Raw genomic sequence first — 27658 nt, 5'->3', positions numbered from 1 at the left:
CAAAATTGCTTTCTTTCACCTGCGCGGCCTTTGCCTCAACTGGAGACCGTTTCCGACCACCTAATGTCTCACATACCAAACTGTTTGCAGAGGTAGCTTAGCACTTAAAATACAAACAAGAGGGTCTTCCCACGGGTAGAAAAGTACAAGATACCAATAACCCTCGATTCAAGGCAGACACTGTGTGAACTGCAGAGCTGCTCTTCTCAAGAGTAACAAGGCCAGACACTGGTTCAGCATTAGAAGACCTGAGTAGCTTAAAAGACAGATCTGACTACAAGCAGAAAGCATTCACAAGACAACTTTCCCACTTTGCATTAAGTGCTGACTCTGAGGCATAAGACAGAATTTAAAACTACGAAGGGGCATCTTTTACCCTCATTCTTAAAAATAAAAGGTTCACTGGTTGTTAGAAGACAGTGTTGTAATGGAGATCCGCTCCATTACATTTCAAGACCCCGAGTATGTTAAGTTGGACAGTTTTAACTCGGAGTCAAAATCAAGACCATGAATATATTACAGGATGGATTCAAGACCTACAACACAAAGAACCTCCTTCTTCTCAAAAACAATTTTTGCTGAATATGGGTTGTTGAGTTGCTATATGGATATTTCGGGGATTTAAAGTTTTTTTTTTTGACATTATAGTTACATTTGCGTTATTCTAGGTCTCATTGAATAACTGAAGCACTCTTGGGTTCTTCGAAGCACCAGCGGGGTCCAAATGTCTGAGGCCGCTTTTTAGCATTTATACCTGGAAATATAGTTTTAAAGAAAGTAAAAATCACATAAAATTACAGAATATTTTGCACTATTGCTTTATCATTGATCGTGACTCTTTGTATAGACAATCAGTTCTTCTTGCTTCCATTGAAGCACAAAATGCTCTTTAGATCATTTTTAAATAATGGAGAACATTAGCATCTGGCTTTACACAAACTTGAGGAGTTAATGCAGCTCGAGTGTTGCTGTCGTTAAAGCAAAATGAGAGACAAACCAAATACATTCGTAAGTTTATTTCAACGTAATTCACCTATGCAAATTTTGTTAGAATGCAAAAGCGACTTCCACTAGCAGTCTCAGATTCTGGATCTCATTGTAGATGGTTTTCTAAAGACCCATACAACTTGTATGGCAGCGAGCTGAAAATCCCTTTATGGAACATTTATTTCTAAGAGCGCAGTGGATGGGAACTCGACCACTTAACGTGCATGGAAATGTGACCCCTCAACCTTCGAAGACAGCCCCCCTCTCTCAAGTACGGCACATGTATTGGTAAATACTTGCATGACAATGGGTTCTCCGCCTGACGGCATTCTATATTAATAGAAGCGCTGTGTATTATTCATAGGCAGAATTACTTTGGTGGCACGGTCCCAGGCCAAAGGGAGCTCCATGCACTCCTGCTCTCAACCCTGACATGAGGAATACTAACAATACCGGACATGTGCAGGGCTGCCCGAGTTTACCACTGCCCACACTATCGCCCATTATAATAATCTATTCAAGGATTAAAGGGGTTTTATCTTGAAGCCCATGAATAATGAATGTGGAATTTCAAAATTTAATTGCCCCGAATTAAATGATTCAAGATAATGTTTCTTTTATAAATTTGTAATGGGGCTTGGGGGGCAAAGAATGAAAAAATACATTAAATAAAACCTTCTCTTTTTTTCCTCCCTGCAAATGAAACGAAGAATGAAAGGACAATGGACGAGTGCCCTTACGTCTCCTAATGGGGATTTTAAAAAAAGGCCCTCTTAAAGACAGATAGACAGGTCAAAGATTTGAAGAAAAGCACTCCACCTTATTTGACTCAGGTGAAAAATGCACAGAACTTTAATCTTGAACTTGTCATTGTAGACAGACTCTAATGGCTCTTACCTACACAGTTGTACTGACGCACTGGGAGTCAGTGCAATCCACTGTGTATTTTCTTTATGGCTAGATCACATTAAAGATTTGAGAATAAGTGTATTAAAGCTGATAGCTTTCCAAAGCTATAAATCTATATACAGAAGCAGCAAGAACAAGTGACAGACTTCCATACAATCATCATCTTTCAACATCATAAACCATTCTGAACAGTATATTATTGAACAGTGCTGTTTAGTTGGGCAGAACACTTGAACTGAAATGTCATTTCCATTTCTGTATTCCATTGCCATGTACACAACTTCAAAAGGATAACAAAACATTGGGGGCATATTCTGATATTTTGATTAATTTCTCAAAAACCCAAGTCATTTCTGATGGCTCATGTGACTGGGTAGAGGAACACTGCTCTATAATTTAATAATTATTTCACACAAAAATTGTAATTATTTACTTACCCTCATATTATATCCTATATATTATGTTAAAAAGCTGTGCTGAAAAGCTTTAAAAAAAAAAATCTATATTCAAAGTCTTCCGAAGCCATATGATAGCTTCATATGAGGAAGAGATGCAAGATTATCAGTAAATAATTGCTTAGCTTTGGGTAAATAACTGACCAAACTGCATCATATAGCTTTTAAAAGACTTAGAATACAGTGCTCAATAAATAAATAACAATAGACAGATCTGCAACAACATTCGGGTGAGTGAATAATGGTAGATTTCTCATGTTTGGGTGAAATATTTCTTTAATTAATAGCCCCCAATGTTTTGTTATTTAAAAGCTGACAGGAACAGAGTTTTGCCTTGTGGGTGATGCACATCTTCATCCTGGATCAATGTTTCTGTATCTGGAATCCAACTAAATGCCATTCGTTAAGGCTTAAAGATGACCACAACAGTTGCATGACAAATGCGAGAGATCATTTTGGTGTTGCAGTGAATACTTGCATAAAAATAAGGAAAACAAAAATAGATTTCCCAAAGATCACGTACTGTATGAGAGAAGTTAGTCACTGCAAAGTGTTTCATAAGCACAGAAGGATTAAAACGAATATATATGAAGAACAATGAAGAGTGAATGGCTTTAACACACAAACCTTGAATTACATTCAGAGCAAAAAGTAACCACATGGTCACCAACAACCTCTTATCCTCTGGTTCAAAACCAAAAATAATGCTCACTTTGAGAATGCACTGACTGTTCTCTGAAGTGCATGAAAATATATACTTTTTTTTGGGACTGACGTCTTTCAGTAACCTTACTTTTTATGCGAGTAGAGTAACTAGCGTGCAGCGAGGCAGTTATGAACTCTTTACTGATCGATGTCAGAACATAAGAGTAATGATTGTCAAGCAGCACTAAACGTCAAGCGCGTTTCTGGCATGATCTACAGCAACGGCTGGTTAAAGAGAAGTCAAATTCCCAGTCAGCATTTTAGACGAGTAAACAGAAACATCCTTGGCAACGTTACCATGTTAAAGTCTGATATATATTTTTTTCTTTCATTTTGTGAAGTCCGAGAAAGCCTTCATCTAGATGGGAGTCTATATGATTGGCTACTTCCTCACCTTGCTACCACCTTTTACTGGCAGGACGAGCGAAGCTACTACAAAAGAAACCAAATGTGGCACTGATAAAATCTCCAACAAAACAAAATCAAAACAAACAACAGGCTTCTTATAGCTTGAGCTAGCTCATACTTAAGCTGCATTTAATAATAATAATAAAAAAAAAACGTTTAAACTGAAATCCACTGCTTTAGTTTAGAAAGCTTTTGCTCCTATTTGTGAGTCTCTTAAACGAAAATAAATAAATAGCAGGAACTAAGATTGCCACCGTGCGCTGGTTATGACTACTTGCCGCCATCTTTTGGTTCACCTTCAGTTCGTTTGGTACTCGGGTCGTGCTTCTCAACCTTACTCTCTTTCACCACCGCATCACCTCCTGGAGGATCCTCTTGAGTACCATTGAGATCTTTACACTGGCTGTTAAGAACGGGCGTCTTGGAGGAGTCCACGCAGGCAGCGTCCGGCTTGATTTGAGCCAGGTTCATCTCCTCCTGAACACTCTCGTCTTCTTCTTCCAGTTTGCGCAGGATTATGGGGAGTTTAGCATCTGCGTTCTCCAAAAGGGCGATGTCGCTTTCTTCGTACAGTGGCAGCGGGGTCCCTTCGTCCAGCTGTTTCTGGAAGTGCAGGCGCTTGGCCCGACAGCAGGACACAGCGCGCTCCAAAATCTCTTTCTCCGCCAGCCGTAGCTTTATAGCAATGCGGGAGTGCAGGGACAGGTCAGGCTTCTCCAGCATGGAGCGGTCCTCCTGAACATGACAACAACAGAGATCTTAAACCAATAACGATTGGTTAACATGATCATTATTGTTAACCAATCGGAAACAAAATGGCTTGATTACAAAATCAGTTTATGACAAAACTATCTGCAGTTACTGTTGTAAGAAACAGAAAGTTTCATTCTAAATTGACAGAAAAGTCATTCCACATTTTGGCTCAATGTTTTCTTTTGAACAAAAAGCAAATACGAAAAGTGTGCATGCACAAATATAATATGCATGAATGCAGAATATGCTATATTGTTCTATTCATACACATATTTAGTGCTGTCAAACGATTAAATCGCATCCAAAATAAGTTTTTGTTTAAATACGTGTGTACTGTGTATATTTATTATGTATAAAAATACACACACATGCATGTATATATTTAAGAAAAATTTTATATTTGTATATTAAATAATTTATATACAATATATATTCTATAAATATATACATGTAAATATTTTCAAAATATATACTGTATGAGAGTGTACACAGTACACACACATATATTATGTAAAAAAAACACTTATTTTGGATGCGATTAATCACGGATTAATCGTTTGACAAAATTTGTGTGTGTGTGTGTGTGTGTATAGTCAAACCAAAATGTATTCACACACTATTATAACATTTCTCACATTATCACAGTTTATTCACTATAGTTTAGAAAATGGTAATAAAATATGACAAGAGTTTAGAGTTAAACTGTGTCAGAACAAATTAATCTTGCTAATGTCAGATAACTTTGATAGAAAGTTATGTAATGAATTAGGCTGAATAGCTGTCAGCTGTTAAATTTAAGTACACAATTATATAATACCAATTACCAAGCAATGCTTCATTTAGTTCAGTCTGTGGTGTAAAAAGGTTGCATTACCAATGAAAGAAAAACACTTAAGCAAAACATGGTCAGTTCAAAGTGTCTGAATAATTTTTGGTCCCAAATTTGTATCAATTTTACTGGTAGTCCACTCTATGAAGAATTTTTGGGTATAATATGTCAGTTTCCTTTATTTTGCTATCCTCACTTACATAAATGAACTAAAGTGTCCTGCACCCACTAGTAAAAAAATATCAAAAATTGTATCTGGTGTCTGAATAATTTCTGGTTTGACGCTATGTACAAAACTATATAGCATATTTTGTATTCACAGAAAAAAAAGCAGGACTCTTTTGTTAGGGTTATGGTAAAGTTATAAAATGTTTAACTATATGTAAAAACAATAGAAGTCTATGCATTGTCCTCATTTAGATAGCTAAGTAAATGTGTGTGTGCGCATTTGTACATATGTATTAGATGTTATTCAGTAAGGACTCATTAAATTGATCAAAAGTAAATACATTTATGTTCTTTTTCAAATACATGCTGTTCTTTTGAACTTTAATTGTCAAAGAATCCTGAAAAAAACCCAAAAATATGTTAAGAAATATTTCTCGAGCAGCAAATAGAAGAATGTTTCTACCTTTGTTCTCTATGCAACTAAACTTTTTAAACTATTTAAAGATGTTTTATAAAATCTGTGTGAAAGTTCAAAGATTGTTTGCCATTCTTCCAGCACCTCTGAGGACGTCTTGTATGTTTTGAGAAGCAGCGCAGCCCGTGTTTCCAGGAACGTCCACAGCTTGATTTCGTTCTCCCAGCTGACAGGGATTTCAGTGTTGCCCAGGGTGAAGATCTTGTTGATGGCGTGATCGCCCACCAGGTAGTCCCTGAGTTCCTCTGCAATCAGAAACGCACACCTCTCTGGTTAAGGGAGTAATCTGCCGTGCTAGTGAGCCGGCAGGTCTGATCTGCGGCGATTATGTAAGGTATGATTACACGGCTGCTAACGAGATGAAAGGGCTTGCCGAACGAGTGCTTTGCTCGTGCACACCGCTGAATCCTGTCACACTAGTAAAATAGAAGCCCCCAGCACAGGGGCTTCGCTTCGTTTAAAAATTAACATTAAAATTCTGAATAATGTATCAGCTCAGACTTAAGAGGTCTTGCCAGAGGACATGGCCTTGCTTTATGGGATTTATGACAAAAACTTCTCCTACATAGATGCTTATTAATATTTCACTGACTCTGGATCAGTCCTTCCACACATCTGCCGCACTGTCTTGATCAATTAGACACCCGAGGGACACTTGTTTAGGCTTTGTTGTCCTGACTAGTTTAATGTAAGAATGTGATATGAAATACGGCATCTCATTTCCTGTTTTATGGCCCACAGGTACCTTAGTGCCAGACGTGAAGGCATCGGGACAAACAACGATTCTTACCTTCAGTCATGCAGAAGACACGCAGGAAGGCCAGGAGCTGAGCCGATATGGGCGGCTCGCTGCAGTGCAGGGCAAAGATACTGGACCTGAGGAGCAGAAGAACCGGAGAGGGTTCAAAGCAGGGTGTTACTTCAACTGACTTCCCCCCCCACCTCTCTCAAATTAAACCCCAATTAACTCCAGCGGAACCGGCAGGTGCTAATGGAAGCCTCCTGCCTGCACGAGACCACGGCGCTGCTCCCCGTCGCATGACAACTGATTGATCTGAAGCGATGAGAGGCCACTGAACTTGATGCATTTTTAAAAACACGCTCAATCATTTATAATTTACCGTTTAATTACTGGAGAATATATATGGCCTCTTCCTGTCTGCCTTACAGTGGGATGAAAAGGAGCATCTCGGCTATGACCTGAATCAAAGGGTAATTTCATATGGGCCTGTGTGGATTTTGTTTTGGAGACTTAAAGGATATTGATCTGTGTGACAGAAAATTCACTGATAGTATTATGCCACAAAAGAGGTTTTACAGCACTGTAATTCTGTTACACCTGGATGATGATTCCTGCAGCAGTATGACTCTACAGGGGGGATTGAAAGGGATGTTAACATGAGAAAACCTTACACATTAAAGATTACAGCTACAGAAAGAAAAGAAAAAAAAAAAAATTTTATGGGAAAAAAAATTACATGTAAACTCCCCTCCAGAATTACTGCCACCCTCTAGAAAAACACACCTAAATAATACCAAATAAATAAATAAAATCGATGTCATTATCAATTAATAATAATACTAAAAATAGTTATAATAAAAAAAGATTAAAAAAAAAAAATTATTATTATTATTTCTTTTTTTTTAATCATATAGCAGTTCTCCAAGTAAAGTTATTAGCCAATTTTTGTCTTTAAGTGGCTATTCAAATTTCCTATTCACTTAGTTATAATCATATGATGACACTTTTTCATGGCTCATCTAAAGCAAATAATTCTTGAGGGCATTGTAGCTCAAGTAGTGCTATGAAGAGCGGCTCATTGTCAGAATTATTATCAGCAAAAAATAAAGAGAATGAGGTACAATTATGAGGTCTAATGGGTTTTCATGGAATTAAAACTAGACTGAACACTACAGAAATAATGGGAAAAAAAAAGAAAAGCTACAAAAGAAAAACAAACATCTGACTCAACGTGCATCATGTGGTTTGTCATTCCTGTACAGGATACTCACGCAGGAATCCCAGCACGAGCCAGAACCTCGGCCTTCATGGCATACAAACGTTCGCTCTTGCTCACACCCAGCTTAATCTTCACGCGGTCGTGTGCGTTGTCCTCAAAGAAGAAACCATTGTGGATCACAAACTCTGCATTGGATCTTGTACCATAGAATATGTAGATCTGAGGGGAGAGAAACCGGAAAACTTTTATAAGTTTTATAGTTATGGCATAACTACGACACATTACTACAGTAACACATAAATGAGTATAAGCACTGCCCTTCATTTCATGGACTCATGGATGCACAGGTCTATGGGAACGGATGTGATATTAATCAGTGGCAATTTAGCCCTGAAAACTTCCTTCCCATACTACTGTCCTTTCAAACACTGCTCACGTCTTCCGCTCAACAGTACATCCCCAACATTTACAGATAGTGCTGTGCAAAGAGAGTGTGAAAGAGAGAGATAAAACATAGTGCTGGAGAGAAAGAGAGGGGGCGAGAAAAGCACAGTTCAATTCTGTTCTCAGCCTCTCCACATTGAGTTCCGGCCCAGTGTGAAATCAGCAGCAGGAATCAGGGATCAAATGGCTCTGTACGGAGCGACGCTCCAGAAACGGCCCATCCTACTCCCCCCCCCAACGTTTTTCCGAGTCTCACACACCGGCCCCCGCACTCTCTTTCTTCTTCCACTGGCTGTCTCTGCAAATCTTATCAAATAATTCACATTCTGGAGGGGGGGGTGGGGGTGTATACCTGGCCTGTCACTGTGTGCCCCGCATATCCGCTCTCCCCATGGTTGGATCTGAATGCCTCCACTCTGATATTACCCCCCGGGCCTCCATAATGGCCGCTGGCTGATAAATGCATCACGGAAGCACAAGCATACAGCAATAGCACTGAGGTGAAAGTGCGCGAATAGAAATGGAAAATGTACAAGTGCATTAGGTGGACAGAGCACGAAAATCCACACGCTGATTATGTCAATCACATGGGAAGACGTGATATTGTCGGAGATATTCTGCTGTAAAGACTAATGGTCACCCTAATTGTGATCTTAAGATGGTTGAGCTTCTGTGATAGTGTTGTAAGTCTCACCTGTTCACCCTCTTTGTAGTCTTTGAGAGCCACACATTCGCATCGGTCATCCTCTAGATTGTAGCCAGTCGTAATCTAGAACAGAACAGAACAGAACAGGTTTTGTTCATATTTGAGTAACTTAATATACTCCTGAGGTGTATTTTACAACATTTTGGACACCTTAGCACAGTCCATTTGTTATCAGACCATCAGCCATAAATGGTCAGCACAAACTTTTTTGCTACTTGAACATAAAATGTAATATTATGTAATAATATTTTATGTAATAACATGTAAAATATAATTACCACATTAAAGGGTAATTATGAACATTTAGGAATCACAACTGCAAGGCTAGTTTATGAAATATTTCTGTGGGTAAGAATAAGATAAATAAAACAAAACAACAGGGCAAATCCAACAAATAAACGCCACTTATTAAAAGTTATAGTCAACCTATTAAAATAACACACCCTAGCAAATACAATCCTTCACTATTAAATCTCTTAAAATCTTCAGAAATCAACTAAATCAAATAAACGGAGTAAATTGTCCGAAAAACACCGCTGGAACACATAGAATGTGTTTTTATTAAACCTTAACCATGGGATTACCAGAAAACCATTTCATTACACATTTTAATGACCGTGATTTTCAATGCACATGATAATTGGAAACAAAACTTCGTTTTAGGATATAAGTGCATTACAGAATCATATGAACAGAGGCGATATATTGCTCTGTGGCAAGAGCTACAAAGTGCAATCAAAGACAAATTATCCAAATAAATATAAAAGATCCCTTGGGATGATGGCATAATCTACCGAAAAATCACATTAGATGTTCTTGCATTCCTTAAAAGTAAGTGTTTTTTTTCCTGTACTTCAAGACTGCAATACAAGTGAAAGCACTGTAAACATCCATGTCATGCAGGAATTTATAGAAAAATGGTTCAACTGAATTGGTTGCAAAAGCTTTCTGCTACTCATAAATTATTTTTGATGGGGAGCTCGGTGTTCATTCTGAAGCAGCGCTGCAAACTCACCAGGCCATTGGTGTGGTTGCTCATGTCCCAGAGAGGGATGAGGGCCAGTGTGACCCGACTTCCGTCTGCTGTAGGAATCTGGTTCTGACGGGTCATCACAGAGGACACTGCCCACCTGATATACAAATGTCATTGCTTCATTACAGATTCAAAACTGGTGCAATATTTGTAACAGACACAAAACTGGTTGAAATAATGGATAATTTCTGGGTCATTTCAAAGTATTGTCTTTGCATTTGATCTACTAAAACTGCTGAACATGTTAAAGGGAAATATAATGGGGAAAACAGGATTTCTCTTGCTCTTTTAAAATCTTTTTGAGTTTAATGTACACCCAAAACAAAATTGCCTTCCCAGTCCACCCAGAACATGTATATAGACACTAATCTGCAAAAACAGGTCATTCAAATCTTCATGGCATTTACATCACCACCCTCACCATCTCTAGCTAGAATGTTTAGCAAATGATACATTTTATTTATTTATTTGTTACTGTAGATTAATTGATCACCACAAGACAAGTAATGTGTGCTAACAAAATAAACATTCAGTTCTGATGTTCATTTTTCATGCAAAAAGGTTAACCAATCAAAACAGGGGTCATTTGCTTATTAGAATTATTAAATGTACAAGAGTAAAAATGGCCTGTTTAATTCTTAAAGCCAAAGCAAGGGTGGAAAATGGTCATAAAACTATCTTATTACATTACAAGTGAACTTCAGAGAAAATATTTTTAAAAAGTACATAATATAGCTGCTTTAATAGTCTGCATATTAGGCAATAAAATTACCTTAGATCTGATTTGTCCTGAAGAAAAAAAAAAAGGTCTTATCTAGTCTAAATAATCTGGACGACGTAATTTATTAAAAGAAACTTCATGAAGTCCACCGAAGACAACATTAGCTGTGACAAGACGCTATTTCATTCTCTTCACACATTACCCAACGAGAGCACAGACTTGCATCATATTCAACAATCTGAAGATGAAAGGGGACCAATGATAAATTATTCCTTCACAGATAATTTGGTGCTAATGAAAGAACAATGTGAACAAACGCCTCATTTTTAAAGGCCATCGCGTAGCCCTACAACCAACCTACGGCTCGTCTTCCTGTTCTTTTCTTTTTTTGAACCTCAGCAGGGAAGAGAAGTTCCACTTTTTTTTAACATGGTAGGACATATCAACCAACCTGTAGTCGTCAAAGGTAAAAGCATCCTTCAAGGGCAGTTTGCTGGCATTCGGATGAGTCTGGGAATTGAAGATGAAGAACACAGAGTGGAGGGAAGGAAAAAGGAGAAAAGAGAGAGTAAAGGACAAGAGAGAAGGAGATATGGAGGTAGAGGGGGAAAGGAGGAAAGAAAGAGAGAGCAAGAAAGAAAAAAAAAAAAACACAAATCAGTCAGTGGAATTTCATTATGTGGCTGCCTAACAGATCCTAACAAGAGTGTAGCCAGGCAGAGAGCGTCCAGTGGTGCTATGCAAGGATCATGGTGGCATTAGCCCCCCATACATCACTGTCAACTTAATTTGTTGTGCCCAGCAGCCGTCATAAATCTGCTTCATCAATTTGTGTGACAGAGAGCCACTGGTGCCACAGAAATCTACATTTAAAGCCACAGACTCGCTCCCTCCAAGGGCTCATTTGCAGCGGGTGTCATGGAGAGGGAAAAAAAAAGCTACAATCCCGTAGAAAGAAAAAAAAAGTAGGGAGCAAAGAATGCCAGGGTCTAATTCAGCCGGCCCGTAGCACCCTCCTGAACATGCAAAATGAGCCATAAAAATAGACGTAGGTATGAAGCTGAGAGTGAAGGATATTCTTCTTTTCCCCCACAGGTGCTCTCACGGCTGTGTGTGTGGCGTTTGTCCTGTGAAATGAAGCACTGTACTCCACAATGAGGTACCGTGCAAACCGTAATGGTGCTGATATGTATATAACACAATACATCAAAAAGCTTGTGCTCGAATATCATAATCACGACACAAAATGAGTGATAAAATTGCCCAACAGACACTGGAACCAAAACAACAAAAGAAAAAGTGAACTTGGCAGACTTCAAAAGACAAATCACTTACAGATCTGAATACAAAATAACGTCCTTAATAAAAACATATCTGCGACATGAAGATTTCAACTAAGTTTTTTTTTTTTTAAAGATTCTGCTCAACATAGCTAATCCGTTACAGTGAATGTTAAATCAACATCCAGCAATTGTTTGAAAATGTCATTCTCAAATGACAAACAACTGACCATGGCTTGATGAAAAGCTGATAATTAAATGATTAAAAAAAAAAAAAAAAAAAAAAAAATAAAAAAAAAAAAAAAAAAAAATAATAATAATGTTTTTTTTTTTTAAATAACACTTTCCACACAAAATGAAATATTTTATTAGTTTACCTGCATGTCATGTGGCAATTAACCAAACAAAGAACCGTGAACGTGAATATTTTGTTAAATTATTAAAATATTAACATAAAATCTCAGGGGATACTTTAAATACTAGTAAATATTTTAGTTCAAAGAGGTTCCGCTGACACAAAAAAAAGGGGAATCCCTGCAGTAACCAATCAAGACTCATTAAGCTTGAACAGTACAAAAAAATTCAGTGAATAGTAATATAAATTATAATGTTTGTCATTATTGCATGACATCAGAAGACTTCTTTTATGGTGCTTTTAAATTCATGCTACAAGCTTTTGTTGTATGGAAAAGAGCAGAATGAACACCGCATACCATCTCCTTTTGTGTTCCATGGAAAAAAAAGTCATACAGGTTTGGAATGACAACAAGGTGAGTTAATGACAGTTTTTTTTTTTGAAGGATCCTTTCAAATACAATGCGAAGGTTTCCAGGTAATGCGCTCCTTCACAGATGTCTCAGAGACGTATGTGTGCTTACTGGAAAGGGGGCGCAAACTCCTTCTGTCAACCAAGTTGCACCATTAGGCTCGCAAACTGAGGAATAAAAGCATGAAATGCAAGCGCTCAGAAGTAGTGGCTAACTTTTATCTTCCACGTCTCTCCCCATTAATCAACTTCTCTGACACTAATTGAGCCCTGTATTCCCCCTCGCTGCTCTAGAACCCACACACACTTAGCGAAGACGGTGAAACCATGTGGCCACATCATATCTTTACCTGTGACTCAGTGTGTCGGAAGAGTACAGTCCAGTTTTGACATTGTTGTAGCCCTACAGCAGAGCATAAGAACTTGTACTTCACTGTGAGCAACCAGGCAAAGGTCTAACACGCTCAGGTGGATGAAGGTCTACAGGTCAGCTGTGAATTCGTAAAGCACGATATAATAACAGAGAAAAGCCTGTCCACTTCCTTTCATTTTAACCCCAATTCTGGCAACAGGCTGACTTGGTAGCAGCGCTCACGTAGGGTGATGGACAACCATTAAAAGATAAGCATTGGGTAAAGCCAACAAGTAAGAATTCAGTGACTTGGGTTTGAGCCTCACACTGCAGATGAAGGGAAGTGGTTCATGTAAGGATGGGAGGGGGAAAAAAAGCAGCATATTACAGGTTTTGACGGAAGTAATAGGGCAAATCTCCAGAGAGTCTCAAGCAGTTCTCCAAACTTCCTGTAAGAAGATGTGCTGAGGCATCTTTGAGCATCAGTAACCATTATAGGCCACCTGAAAAGGGTTAAAGTGCCATTAATGATATTTTCAGCCCTCTGAGAACGGAATACTCGAGTGCCCGAGTACCTTAATAGATTCAATTAAGGCAATAATTAGTTGAACAGAGTGATAAACCTCAGGGGGAAGGGCTGCAGAAAGGCCATGAAGAGTTCTGCCCGGATCCCTCAGAGCACTGTGGGTTAGGATAAGGCCTCTAGTCTGGAAAAATGTAGGATGTACGCACATACAGAGGTAGTTTGAGACGGCACATTTGATGAGGTGTAGTTTTTGGAGATAAAGGGCAGCTGCACCGCTGCAGGTTCAGCTGGTGATGCATTAGCATCACCAGAGAGAGGTAATTCATCATGTGCCACAATGGCACCGCGGCTCAGAGAGAGACGAGGGGGGAACAGCCCTGTAAATCAATTAGAAAACAAAAGCTCCCACCACGAGCGCCTGCTCTCCTTAACGAGGACGGCGGGAAATGCGGCTAATTGGCCGGTGGCCTCCAGGAGGTCTTTCTGGAGCCGAGATCCCCAAGCACCCCATCCGCCGCACTGGCCGACATTAGAGAGCTCGTCATCCGTGCGCATGCTGAGGTTCAAACGGGATTGATTTTAGTCCTTACTTCCGTTACGTCGACTGTTTCAACATTCGACTTTGTGCATAAAAATTATGAAACGAACGTCGTCGTTCAACATCGCAAACTCTCCCTTATTTTCCGATCTGCATCAGGAAGGTCAGAGAGAGGGGGTGGGATTAGAGCATACCACTGGGACCCTGTTCATTTCTCATCAACAGCAGCAGATGCAGCACACCAAGGTTACTTTGCATTCGCTGCATACCGGGGTCACCTTATGAGGTTCACCTCCCCCACACACACACACACGCATCCAGCCCCAGCGAGGAATGCGCGGCTATCATTGGTCCCCCGCGGACACGGGAGGCGCTCTGATACTCCTCGGAGGGCACCCGGCATTGACAACAGCCTATCCCTCTTCACGGAGGCAAATATATATATAAAAAGCTCCTCAATTCCAGCAGGTGAAGGGCCTTGCTTTCTCAGTTCTTCCCGAGAAGAAGCCGGGAGGAGGGGGGAGGCAGGGACCAGATAAAGCAGGCGGTGGGAGGAAGCAGAAGAAGGGGGGGATGCTGGGGTTGTCAGTCATGTGTGGAAGGTACAATCAGGTCAATTCAATTCAAAGCCAATGCGACAAGCTAATTTTCCAGCCCGGTCATCTGCGGCCGCCTCAGAAGAGAGGCTGACATTGACAGTAGTCATTACAGTGACACTGGCTCCCAACCTGAAGAGCAGAGAGGAGAGGAGCGGACAGGACACTCACCGAAGGGCCAGCAAGACAACCCTCCCCCCTCAACTGAACCTCTCTAGAAAAAAAAATACAGAGCTTTAGATGAGCAAAAAAAAGTTACATGTTCATTTCTCTCCGAACTCCTACTCGAATGCACGCAGAATGAATCTTTGTTCATTAAAAAGTGCGATCAGTGTGTAATTCATTACATCAATAGGTCATGAGGTCCTCCAGCTTTATTTTAGCAATACAAACTTTAACCAAGTTTGTTTAATTTAGACCCGTATCTTTAGAAGCTTAACTCACTTCTGCCACCTAATGGACAATAAAACGTTCACTGCATATGCAAATTGATTAACTTTTTGATGACTGATGCCGACGGCTTAAAGTAGAAGATACATATATTCCAGTTTATTGTGTTTCCTGTTATTTGTCTCAGTCGTTGTATAGAAAACGGTATAAATACACTTGATTAAAGTTATTAACGGAGTACGAGAAACAATAATACTGCTCCTAATTACACTCCAACCCCCTTTTATAAACTAGAAAACATTTAATAAAAAAAATGTCAGCAGATTTGCAGACAAAATGACAAATACATTAACTATTTGCATGAATATTTGATGCCTTATCTTGACAGTAATGTGAAATATTAGTTTCTTTTCCCTAATTGACAGTCATCTAATGAAAGAAACAAAATGTACCGGCAGAGATTTTGAATGAAAATTGGGGAGAACTGGAAGAGCATATTATTGCTTCCTTAATAGCCAAGAGGTGGTCCAAGAAACGGGATAAAATTTATTGGACAGATTACGTCCAATTGAAATGAACTGCCATCTCAATGTGTCATTTAATAATCATAAATCTGCATATTCAAGATTTTCATCACAACACTGAAATTCCATTTTATGGTCATATAATGCACTTTTTGTAACCAAAGTGGAAAGAATGTGCGTTTTAAAACTTAAGAGTTAGGCTACCACTGAATATTAAGCACAGATATTTCACTGGACTTATTTAAAAACAAAACTCAACATTTCTGATTACGGTTTAGTTTGAATTGTGGAAACAAGCATATGAGATAAGAAGATATTCTAGTCTAGAAGTAAATTTCTATAGTTCCTTATTAAAGCAGAGTAAAAAGTATCATACCATTTGGCATATCATAGTCTTTTCTAACACCAAATCTAACAATTTTGCACATGCATGTTGTAATTTAAAAGCAAACTAATTCATGCTCATGTTTTGCTTTGAACACTACATTAAGGGATAAACATCTCCCCCTGCTGGCCAAAGATTGCCACTGTGGCACTGTCTCTGAGCCATGTCAATGGCAGCTTATCATGGGCCCTGAAATTGGGTGCAAGAGGGCATTATAAAGCTCCTTTTACCCATCTCCAATGTGCCTTCAACGGCAGGGATCCTTTTAAAACTGGATTTCCTCACCTCAGCAGACAGCAGTGTAAAGGACAGCCATTCATGTGGCTAGAGAGTCTGAATAACTTGTGGCACTGATTGCTTAAAGAGCCCTGCACTCAAAACGGCTGGCAGTCCATGTATGAGATACAGATAGGGCTATCAGTCACCGCACTCATCAAAACTGCCAAAATATGAGCACAACTCTAGGAGTCAACAGAAGAAAGTTTTGTGCACTTTTTGTGGTGTATTCAGGGATATCTATAGCTGAAAAGGAGACTAGATGCTTAAGTTAGACCTACATTAACCTCATAGGGTTATTTAGGTAAATGTAAATATGTGTAAAACAGTATGCAGAAGGCAAAAGTGTCTGATTTAAACTATATAAAAAAAAAGTCACAATCACACCACATTGCATTTTCCATAAACAAAAGGCTTTAAATTAATTTGATGTTTTTTTAAAAATGCATTTATACATGTAAAAATGTTTTTGGCAGTAAAATAAATTAATTCAGTTAAGATTTTTACTGTCACGTTTTCATTTGTCACTCTCTAAATTCAGGGTATATACAGGAATCATGGAGTTAAATGTAATACCTTTTAAGACCTTTTTTTAAGACTCTTTCTATACATTTTAAGACCTCATCGCCAGTTTTAATCGGTTACATCGGCGACACTTTAACTTACATTTACTATATATTGATTGTAAGCGCAACTAAACAGACTTTGTGATAACTCCTTATCAATGCAACATAATTCAGAAGGGGGGAACGAAGCACAATAATTAATTGAGTGACTAACCAATAGGGCTGGTTATGCAATATTTCAAACCTTTAACCCACTGGGGAAAATCAACCCATATGGCAACAGTTTAAAAGCAGCCCAATTTCGTGGAAAAAAACAACAACCCTGCATCCAACACGAGCTGCAGAAGTCAGATTTGACTAATCACGGGTCAAAAGTAAGGAGAGATAACTGACAAGACGTTGGAGGATTTGCTCCTCAACAGATCCCGAGCTCATTAACAAATATCTTTTATCGTAGGATGTGCTCCCTTTACAAAGTGCGCGGGCGATCGCGAAATCGAAAGTGAACTACGACCGAGAGCGCTCATTCAAATGGGATTTAAATACCCCACATATTGATAGCGGCGCCCTGATGCGCGAAAATTATATACAATATTAGAATGTTTGCGGGAGCGGACACAAAAATCGTGGGAGCCACTATTCGGACAAATATACATAATGAAAAGATGATACAAAATTTAATACCTTGGAAAATGCCATTTAAGACTTTTTAAGGGCCTTAATTTTCTCTAAATTGATTTATCAACTTTTAATACTTTTTAAGACCCCGCGGACACCCTGAAATTTAAAACCTAGCTAAATGAATCAGTTGGGGGGAAAACATCAATTAATTTATATTAACACACACATATACACCAACAATTAAGAGAGAATCTGTGTGACTTACATGGATGACTTTGTAGAAGTAGGCATACTGCCGTGCTGTGTTTTTGTATTGACTGAGTACGTCCTGTATGGCTTGTGTGGCCAGCAGGTGGCGCACTTCCTCCTCTTCAAAGTACAGGGGTGTGTCATAATCAGCAGGCAGGGTCTTGATGTAGGGCAGCCAAGGTGAGCTGGGATTGGCCCGTTCACACAGCAAGTGTAGAGCCAGAGTCACATTGCCCATGGCCTGAAGGATCCGGTCTTGGCTGTACAGCAGTCCTGTGAATAAAAGGTGAATTTAGGAGTCAGTCTGTGAAAATGTTCAAATGTTTTCTAGACACAACTAAGGTTCTTTTCACTTTTGCTATCACACTAGGTTTTGCTTTGGACCTGTGTAATTGAGCTGAAAGCTTTGTATGTTTGAAAGCCTAAGAGTGCAAGCAGGAACCACACTGAGGAGAATTAAAGGAGTTCATATCAGGTCATGTAAACCACAGTACAGTTGGTACCATTTTCAAAATGTAGCATTGTGCAGACAGTTCAGAAAACCATATCAGTGTTCTAACCAGTGTTGTTTTTGTTAACTAAAACTATCAAAAATAGTTTTCAGTAATTGAAATAAAGCTGAAGCAAAACATAAATATTACATGAATTTTTTTTTTTTAAGTCTAATAAATTTTCTGTGGTAATCAACAGCATGTCACAGATGCTGTCGACAGAGTTAAAAGTTGTATTTAGCATTCCTGGAACAATAAAGTAACATTTATATAAATGTGGTCTCCATTTTCTCTGTGGGGAGAGATGTGACATGTCATTGTCAGAGTTTGAGGTCAAAGATTGACATTGCTATAACTATGCAAACTCACCAAGGACAGAGTTCTTGGCAGATTCTACAGTCATCAGCATTTTTCTAGGGATCCACAGGAACAGCTCCTCTGCCTGAAATGGACAGAACACGTTACATACAAATTTAGTTTAATTACAGGGCTAGTCCCTTCATGACACATTCAAATTCCAATTTTTTTAAATAGCATCTTAAAAATGCATTTTATATCTAGCAATTAGCAAAAGCAACTGAAAACGTCAATGAGACTATCTGTAGCAGCCATTCAAAACCATCTGAACATTGACTCAATCAAGTCACAAGTATGTAAAGGTAAGTATGATGTGCAGTGATCAATAACCTCTATATATTCCCTTCTAAAGCATTAACAAGGATGATGGTGAAAACAGCTATGATCAATACATATACACACCTGTAATTACCCCTTGGTCACTGACCATTAAGAAGTACCACACAAATAATTACCATCTACTGTATCTACAACCAATATATAAGATGAGTTGCTGTAGGTGTAGGTGGCAGAAAAAGCCAGCATGTCGCACAATGGACTGAATCTCGATAATACACAAGTGCTTGATGCCAGAAAGACTACCAGCATGAGATCTGGTTCATATTGCAGCTTATTTTGGCGAGGAACAGCCCATTTAGAGCACCCAGTTCCGGCGGTGCGAAAACGCCAAAAAGTGGGTAGTTCCACAATTAGTTCTGGTAATATGAAAAGGTTCCCACGATGCGAAAGGCCCTAAAGGTGCTGCAAGAACTGAACTTGTAAAAACAATAAACCCAGATAAAAAATGATGTATCCGACATACTGTATAACTAAAATAGTCTAAAAAGTCTAACTAAAATAGACTTTTATCCATTTTACCATCAAACAATCCCTGGGCTAGCTGAGAAAGAGACCAACCTTGATATCTCTGGCGGCCTTCAGGCCATATCCTTCATCTGCAAAGTTGGAGATCTCAAAACCGTCACAAGAAGCCCCGCATTCTGCACCCCAGGTCATCAGCTCAGAGAAAAAGTCCTCCCTGGTTCCCTCGAATGATACTGACATCCCTGAGGAAATAATACTATCCCAGCATTAGCTAATTTAGCTATTGTATGTATACTGAACATCAGCGTGAGAAGTTTTCTCTGGTAATGAATTCCATTATTCTACGGCACTCTACTGTATTATGTTACTGTAAAACCACACAAGTGGACCTAAACGGTGCTACCTATTACTCTTGTGTATCCTGCTGCATAATGTGCCATTTAACATTTATTCTAATGGATATTTATGTGTTCTAATGTACACCTCTGAGACTCCCACTGAGTATTTTATTAAGTAATGTGATAGGATCTTAATCAAGTCATGTAACCGAAGATATTTCGGTGTCTGCCACAGTACAATAACTTACTGTGTATGAGCATATTATAGTCATTCTATCAGATAAATAAATGTGTAACATGCCATCTTTTGTGCTGATTAGACTTCTCATACTCTTATGTTTCTCTTAAAAGAACCAAAAAAAGCTATTATTTATTCACCCTCATGTTGTTCCGAAACATTTTTATAGCAAAATGAACAGGTCAAAAACAAATGGCCAAGCTATCATTTGGCTTGAAAAGAATCGAAAAATAGTGCATGAGCCATATTGATGGCTTTTATTGTTCTTCTATGACAGGTTTGAAGATTTACAGGATCCATCTCTATTCACTTGCATTGTGCGGGAAAAGATCTTCAAAGACATTCTGTATAATTTCTCATTAACCCAGAAAAAAGTCATAAGCACAAGAAAATTGCAGAATTAATTTCACATCTGGGTGTTCCACACCATCTGCTTTTTTCCGACCTCTTTTTTATTGCAACTAGGACAGTTTAATACTTTACTCCTTAAAAATGGACAATGGCAAATCACAAGGCAAACCATGCTACGTAAAAGCTTCAAAACTGCTAAATCATATTAATATGAAGCAACTGTGTACCTTTCTGTTTCTTACGGATCTTCTCCACCAGAGCTCGGATCTGAACATATTCCTCCCACTCTTTCCCAGGAGAGGGAGCAGCGCTGCTACACTCTGAATGGGAGAAAGAAAATAAAAAACATTCCAATAAGTTTATATTTAACAATCACTTATGCTTATATTAACAAAACACAATGATTGACTATGGGGGAAACGGCTTAGTGCTCCATATTAAAGAAATAGTTCACCAAAAATAAATGAAAATTTGCTGAAAAGTTACTTAAACTCAGGTCATCCAAGATGTAGATGAGTTTATTTCTACATCAGATTCAGAACAGATTTGGAGAAATTTAGCATTACATCACCTGCTCACCAATGGATCCTGTGTAGTGAATGGGTGCCGTCATTGCAGAATTAATTTCACATCTGGGTGTTCCACACCATCTGCTTTTTTCCGACCTCTTTTTTATTGCAACTAGGACAGTTTAATACTTTACTCCTTAAAAATGGACAATGGCAAATCACAAGGCAAACCATGCTACGTAAAAGCTTCAAAACTGCTAAATCATATTAATATGAAGCAACTGTGTACCTTTCTGTTTCTTACGGATCTTCTCCACCAGAGCTCGGATCTGAACATATTCCTCCCACTCTTTCCCAGGAGAGGGAGCAGCGCTGCTACACTCTGAATGGGAGAAAGAAAATAAAAAACATTCCAATAAGTTTATATTTAACAATCACTTATGCTTATATTAACAAAACACAATGATTGACTATGGGGGCTCAGGTCATCCAAGATGTAGATGAGTTTATTTCTACATCAGATTCAGAACAGATTTGGAGAAATTTAGCATTACATCACCTGCTCACCAATGGATCCTGTGTAGTGAATGGGTGCCGTCAGAATAACCGACAGCTAAAAAAACAACCTACAAGTAATCCACATGACTCCAATCTATCAATTAACATCTTGTGAAATGAAAAGCTGTGCATTTCACTTGAGAAAGCAATATTATGGATAGAGGACTTGCATTTTAGCCAGAAGCAACAATTTGAAGTTAAAAACATCTTGATGGATTTATTTATTACAAACACACAGCTTTTCGCTTTGACGTTAATTAATGGACTGGAGTTGTGTGGTTTACTTGCGGATTATTGTAATGTTTTTATCAGCTGTTTGGACTGTTTGGATTCTGACGGCACCCATTTACCGCAGAGGATCCATTGGTGATCAAGCGACGTAATGCTAAATTTCTCCAAATCTGCTCCAATGCAAAAAAACAACTTTTCAGCAAATTTTCATTTTTGGGTGAACTATTCCTTTAAGTACATTTCCTGGGGTAACCAAATGCTGGCTGATTTATGTCTTCTAAAAGCTGCTTTTGTGAAAATTGTGGCATTCACAGTTTTTCTAAATCCTTTAATATAAAGGACAGTCTTTATTATAAACAAGTGCATGTCCTCCCTAAAATGAGACACGCAAATTCAAAGAGCTATTTGACACAGTAGTTACAAATTTGGACTGATAACCAAATGATTCCATGAAATACCACCATACCCTTGAGCACTTAACCTCAGGTGGCACCATTCGGATAAAAGCGTCAGATTATTAAATACTAAATAGATTTTCTTAAACATAAAGAAACCATTCTAACTAAAGAGGCTCAATTTTCAGTATCCAGCTGCATACTTTTTTGCCATAACAAATATTATAACAATCATGTGATGCGATTATGGCATAATCACAAAAGACTTTTGTGTACCAGTGATGCACAGTGTTGCTCCTCATGAGAGTAATTCATCCAACAGTATATCAGAACAAGAATGCAGCCATAATGCTTTCTACTCACTCTGCAGCAGTTCAGAGATTAAATTCATCATCTCTTTCGGAGAAACCGCAGCTGTGGCCCCGGTCCCTGATTTCTGGGTCTTCACTCGACTCTTTTTACCCATCTTACTGGTCTGGGAGAGAGGATGGCTGTAATAATAGCAAGTTGAAAGCAACAAAATGAATAAAAACAAATTTAATTTAATTATATTTAATTAGAGTAAAAATTAAAGTAAAAATCAAGCTACAACATGACCAGGTTTCATATCTGCTTCATGCAACCTAGAAGGCTGTACAATAAATGAGCCAATAGTCTGAGAAGTACTGACTTTACACCTCTTATAAATATTTAGGTCCCGTGGATTAGGTACAGTATATTCATAACGAAATGTTAGAAACATGTGAATGTTTCACATCCAAATAATCTCTGAACCTAGAATTACTGCCAAGAAAGGTTAATGGTCTCTGTGAGGGATTATACGGATGGCTACAGTGAGCCAAAGGGCACTAAATCAGGTACTTTGTTGTAAACACTGAACACGTGGCTTACATGAAACTCATCAAATACAACAAACTTGTGTCATTAACATAAAACTTCCATGCAGTTAAATTTAATAATGACTCCTATGGCAGCTGTTCCCATATTTCAAAAACGGTCTGGCTGCTCTAACTGTACAAATTTGGGCAACGCACAATAGCATATAGGCCTAGTAAACCATAAGTCTTGAAATCTTTTTTGTTGTTGTTATGATAGCAATCACTCATTAATAAATCAAAAATATAGAAAAAAACATGATTTGGACCATTTTATTTATTTAAAATGCTGTTTCTCAGAGACGAATACATAAGCTGCCAATATTTCGACCATGGATATGTCCATCAAATACCCCAAGCCAACTGTTTACTAAACAATGACAGGCCCAATTGTATTACTGAACTGAACAAATTGGATTGAAACACTTAAAAGTAAGCTACTTAAGAGAGAACCACCAGCAGCGGCACTGCAACTATACTGGCTGACAGCATTAGATAGCAAAAGACATGCAACAAACAACATAAATTGTACATATCAAAATTCAAAATACGAGATCAGTATATTAGATAATGATCTAAGCAGATTGGTGCCTTAAAATAACTCCGCTTGGCCCAATGCATTCATTCAAACCCACCAGTAGATGATCACCTGCTTCACATCACACACTATTGCACTGCATGTCAGTCTTCATTTTAAACACTGGGTGGTCCAGTGATCATGAATTATCCAAATGCATGAATTAATACCTCAAGAAACATACAATCCATACATTCATTCATTCATTCATATTTACATCCATTCACCTATATGTCTGTCTGTCTGTCTATGGCCCAAGTGTCTCAAAACCTGGTTAGTTGACTACATTATAATTTTAGGGCATCATAGGCAAATTTGAAACGTTAATACTGTATTTTAAACGTTCAACAACATTTTTGGGAGCGTACTGAACGCTTTAAACACGCCCAGATATGCTCCCAAGTAGGCTGCTCACAAGATTTTGAGACACATTCAATGTGTTAATAAACAGCATGCTTGTATTTCGCAATTTGTTGAATTACACACCCTTCATAGCGTACATTTGCGACGCATTTGCAGGCATGTGGCTTATTATATGACGTTTAGCTATCATAAACACCTCGTGCACATTTGCAAACATTATTTAATCAGATTGAACAGCAAAACTACCTTCCAATTGACTGTACGGATCCTCCCGTCAACCTGGAATTCAATCCTCTTCTGCTCGCGCTGCTGGTAAAACCTAACTTTACTTCAGTGGCAAAGCCACGCCCTAATACAATTTTCAAAAAGGGGATTGGCCCGTTGTTGCGTTTGTCCCGCCTTAAACTTGTACAGAAGCGTATTGTAATTGGGTAATGTTCCACACGCAACTGCTTACGTGTGAGATAATTGGTTAAAGCGTAAATATATTTCACATCGCTAAACTGTACGCATCTATTGGTTCGCGTTAAGGCGGTACCCGTTTGCAGTGACTTTACTGGTAGTGAGAGGAGTCGATGCCGTACGGTCAGATTTACAAGGTTGGTTTGACTACACCACAGAAAAGGCTTGTGTGCCTTGTGATTGGAAGTTTACTTTGGGTTCATAAAGTGACCGTAAAAGGATAAAGTCTGCGCAACGTGATTCGCGGAGGAAACCGTCAATCATAGCCACAACATGTAAAACGTAACGCATATAACATATTGTTGTAAACCATTTATAATTTCTATTGTGTTTTAATGTGATTTATAATGTGTTTAATAATAGTTAATACTTTAATAAATCAATTATTCGTATTTTTATACCACTTTACAATGTATCATTTCTCTTTTTGACTTCATACATTTATATTTTTATATATTTACAAATTGTGAGCATGTAGGAGAACACATTTTTTGCGTAAATTTAATACAGGGTTGGAAAATGGGCAACCTCGTATAGAATGAATTAAGAATAAAACAGCTCATACAATATTTAATTTGACCTTCTAGGGTTGGGAAATAACATATTCTGAAGGTTAAGCACCTCATTTCTCTGATCATTTGCTGGAAAAGACAAAAACTCAAGTCATTCAACTCCAGCAAACCTCCAGTAGATGGCAGACTCTGCCTTTTTTCTACTGTTCATTTCAACTCAAAAAGGAGACGACACTTTATACAAAGAGAAGGATTGTTTTATTTCAAATCTACAAGTGGGTTATTTGCAATTTATTTAGAATTTTTATTAGCTAAAATACAGGTCCATTCTCAGCTACATACAGCTTATTAAAATATAAACGCATGCTAGTTACAGGTATTCTACAGTAATAGTAGTTATTTACATTGCGCTGAATTGTATGTCCTAGAATACAACTTCATGTGTTTCACATACAGATGAGCTACACAGAACATTGAATTTCATGAGTGATTCAAACATCAAATCCTTATTCACAAAAGAAGCAGTGCATTTGAAAAGAAAATAGGAAAATATCAGCATTGCAGATTCTTTTGTGCTTTAAACTGAACAAATACAAAAACGTCAGTAGTTGTGTATTCTCGATCTGTTTATAAAGGACACTTTCAATTGGATTTCAAAAATAGTTTTAATGTATGCGTGTAGTTCAACACCAATGATTTAGGTATTGTGTTCACATGAAACACTTCACAGCATAGCAGAGACAATTTCACTGTGTTGTTAACAGCACACACTGTTTTACAGACCCAAATTCATAACGTATCCTTTTCATAAAAATATGCAACTATTTTCTTTACTTATTCAAATGTTTTCTGCTCATTTTGTTCGCATAAACATCAGACAAAAAAAAAACAAAAAAAAACGTAACACCGCCAAAAGCCACCTGCTGCATCCAGTGTGAAAAAAAAAAACATCCAATACGAAAGTGCTCTCATAAATATACAATTTCAATGAAATAGCCACACAACTTTAATACAAAAATAACTAGACCGGCAGAGGGATTTCGGCAATGCTCAAAATAGCTTTGATTTAAACAAACAATACAAAATTATGGCTTATCGGGTCACTGGTTTTTAAAAAAAAAGAGCTTTTTGTGGGAATGCAGCAAGCATCTTTTGAGACCGTTCTTGTGTACACAGATAATGAATCTGAATTATAATACATAAAACTCAAAAGACATCTCATTTACTGCTTTCTCATTTACTTTCATTCATAAGACTGCGCTATATATCATGTAGGCTACAATAAGCACATAAAAGACGTTGCCTGTCGGTCTCATGAACTAGGCCTATGGAGCAGAATTAGACGCTTTACACAAAATTCAGCAAAAGAAGCTTATTATTAATAATGCAAACCTTACAACTGATCCAGTTTTCATCAACACATAATGCATGGTCTGATTTCATTCAGTTTAAGCAGAAATGTTAAGCTTGGTAAAAGGAATAATGGAAAGTGTGACTGGCTGAGGTACTTTACATGCTCTGATCGATCGCAGATTACGACATTAAAATGCTTTTTGAAATAGTGTACTGATGAAACCTCAGGCTAAACAGAAAACACAAATCACTTCCATACTTGCATTCATCCAGCACAAAGTTTCTCTATTGCACCTATTCAGTATCTAGAACCTGAAATACAGTTCCAGTTCTTTTCATACAGAACTCAATTTGTAGACCTAAAACAGATTTAAAGGAATAGTTCAGCCAAAAATGAAATATTGCTGAAAATTAACTCACACTCGGCCATCCAAGATGTATATGTGTTTGCTTCTTTCTTCATTGGAACAGATTTGGAGAAGTTTTGCATCACATGACTTGTTCACCAGTGGATCCTCTGCACTGAATGGGTGCCGTCAGAATGAGAGTTCAAACAGCTGATAAAAACATCATAATTCACACGATATTGTGAAGCAAAACGTTGATTGTTTGTAAGAAACAAATCCATTATTAAGGCATTTTAACTTTAAACCATTGCAATGACTCTCATTCTGACGGCACCCATTCACTACAGAGGATTCATTGGTGAGCGAGTGATGCAATGCTAAATTTCTCCAAATCTGTTCGGATGAAAAAACAAATTCATCTACATCTTGGACGGCTAGAGGGTGAGTTCGTTTTCAACAAATTTTCATTTTTGGCTTAACTATTCCCTTATCAGTACTTTTAATTATATTACGACCACACAAATCCATAAGGACTCATATGCAATCAAAAGCACTGCATTGGGACACATTACAAGATATTGATATTGAATTTTGACTCCATCTACTTTCATTTGTTTAATTACAAATGAAGTCACAGAAAGCAGCTTCATTAATCACGATTGTCAATTTGGAACTTAAAGTAATATGCTTTGAGATGAGCTGGCATTTATAAGAACTGTTTGGAAAAAAAAACATTTGAATTAAATGCTTAAACTCGTGAGCTGGCCTGCGTATATCCTTTGAATATTTCCAGGTAATAGAATTTATTCACAAAGTATACAGTATTATTTTAGAATATGCATTTCTGGGAAACTTAGAAAATATGTTATTCGTGAAATAAAGACTTGTTTTTCATTAAAAGGTTTACTGTTATGTTTTGTTTTTCAGCTATGTTGTTAATGGTCCATAATTAACACTGATGAATGAATAGAACTTGTTAATAATCAATGGCTGGTAAATTTATAAGTAACATGATTCTTGTTTGAGTTTAATTGTAATGATAATTCTGATGTGATGGGAGTGGCTCAAGTCAAAAATATATATACAACAACTGTTTGAAAGTTTGGGGTCAGTAAGATTTTTTTTTTTTTTAAATAATACTTTTATTCAGCAAGGATGCATTAAATGTAGCAGAAAATGAAAGATTTCAATTGTAAATAATTACTGTTCTTTTGAACCTTCTATTCATTGATGGTTTCCACAACTGAGCAGCACGACTGTTTTCACCATTGATA

General features: G+C 37.9%; 1 protein-coding gene across 2 annotated transcripts; it reads right to left on the bottom strand.

Annotated features, from left to right (window-relative positions):
- Positions 1 to 1676: 1676 nt before the first annotated feature.
- On the bottom strand, positions 1677 to 24028 carry setd3 (SET domain containing 3, actin histidine methyltransferase). 2 transcript variants are annotated; one of them, XM_016553051.1, is made up of 13 exons: positions 23957 to 24028; positions 22259 to 22386; positions 21001 to 21093; positions 19369 to 19517; positions 18484 to 18556; positions 17640 to 17896; positions 11006 to 11064; positions 9816 to 9930; positions 8789 to 8863; positions 7703 to 7869; positions 6480 to 6565; positions 5774 to 5934; positions 1677 to 4199 (listed from the first exon to the last, which is right to left on the bottom strand). In XM_016553051.1, exons 2-13 carry the CDS (start codon positions 22359 to 22361, stop codon positions 3735 to 3737), a joined length of 1803 nt encoding a protein of 600 aa, XP_016408537.1. In that variant the 5' UTR covers positions 22362 to 22386; positions 23957 to 24028; the 3' UTR covers positions 1677 to 3734. The 2 variants fall into 2 exon arrangements, with proteins under 2 accessions (XP_016408537.1, XP_016408544.1); XM_016553058.1 differs by having other exon boundaries at positions 22259 to 22370; positions 23957 to 24002.
- Positions 24029 to 27658: the final 3630 nt, after the last annotated feature.

This window comes from Sinocyclocheilus rhinocerous, unplaced genomic scaffold (assembly GCF_001515625.1).
Source record: "Sinocyclocheilus rhinocerous isolate Xijiao unplaced genomic scaffold, SAMN03320098_v1.1 scaffold761, whole genome shotgun sequence".
In the NCBI taxonomy this organism is placed as follows: Eukaryota; Metazoa; Chordata; class Actinopteri; order Cypriniformes; family Cyprinidae; genus Sinocyclocheilus; species Sinocyclocheilus rhinocerous.
This window is presented reverse-complemented; position numbering and strand designations above follow the sequence as displayed.

Coding starts and splice junctions, on each gene's coding strand:
- setd3 (XM_016553051.1), bottom strand. CDS start 22,361: ATGGGTAAAAAGAGTCGAGTGAAGACCCAGAAATCAGGGACCGGGGCC. Junction 21,094..22,258: donor AATCTCTGAACTGCTGCAGA/GTGAGTAGAAAG, acceptor TCTCCCATTCAG/AGTGTAGCAGCGCTGCTCCC. Junction 5,935..6,479: donor TGTCTTCTGCATGACTGAAG/GTAAGAATCGTT, acceptor TTCTGATTGCAG/AGGAACTCAGGGACTACCTG.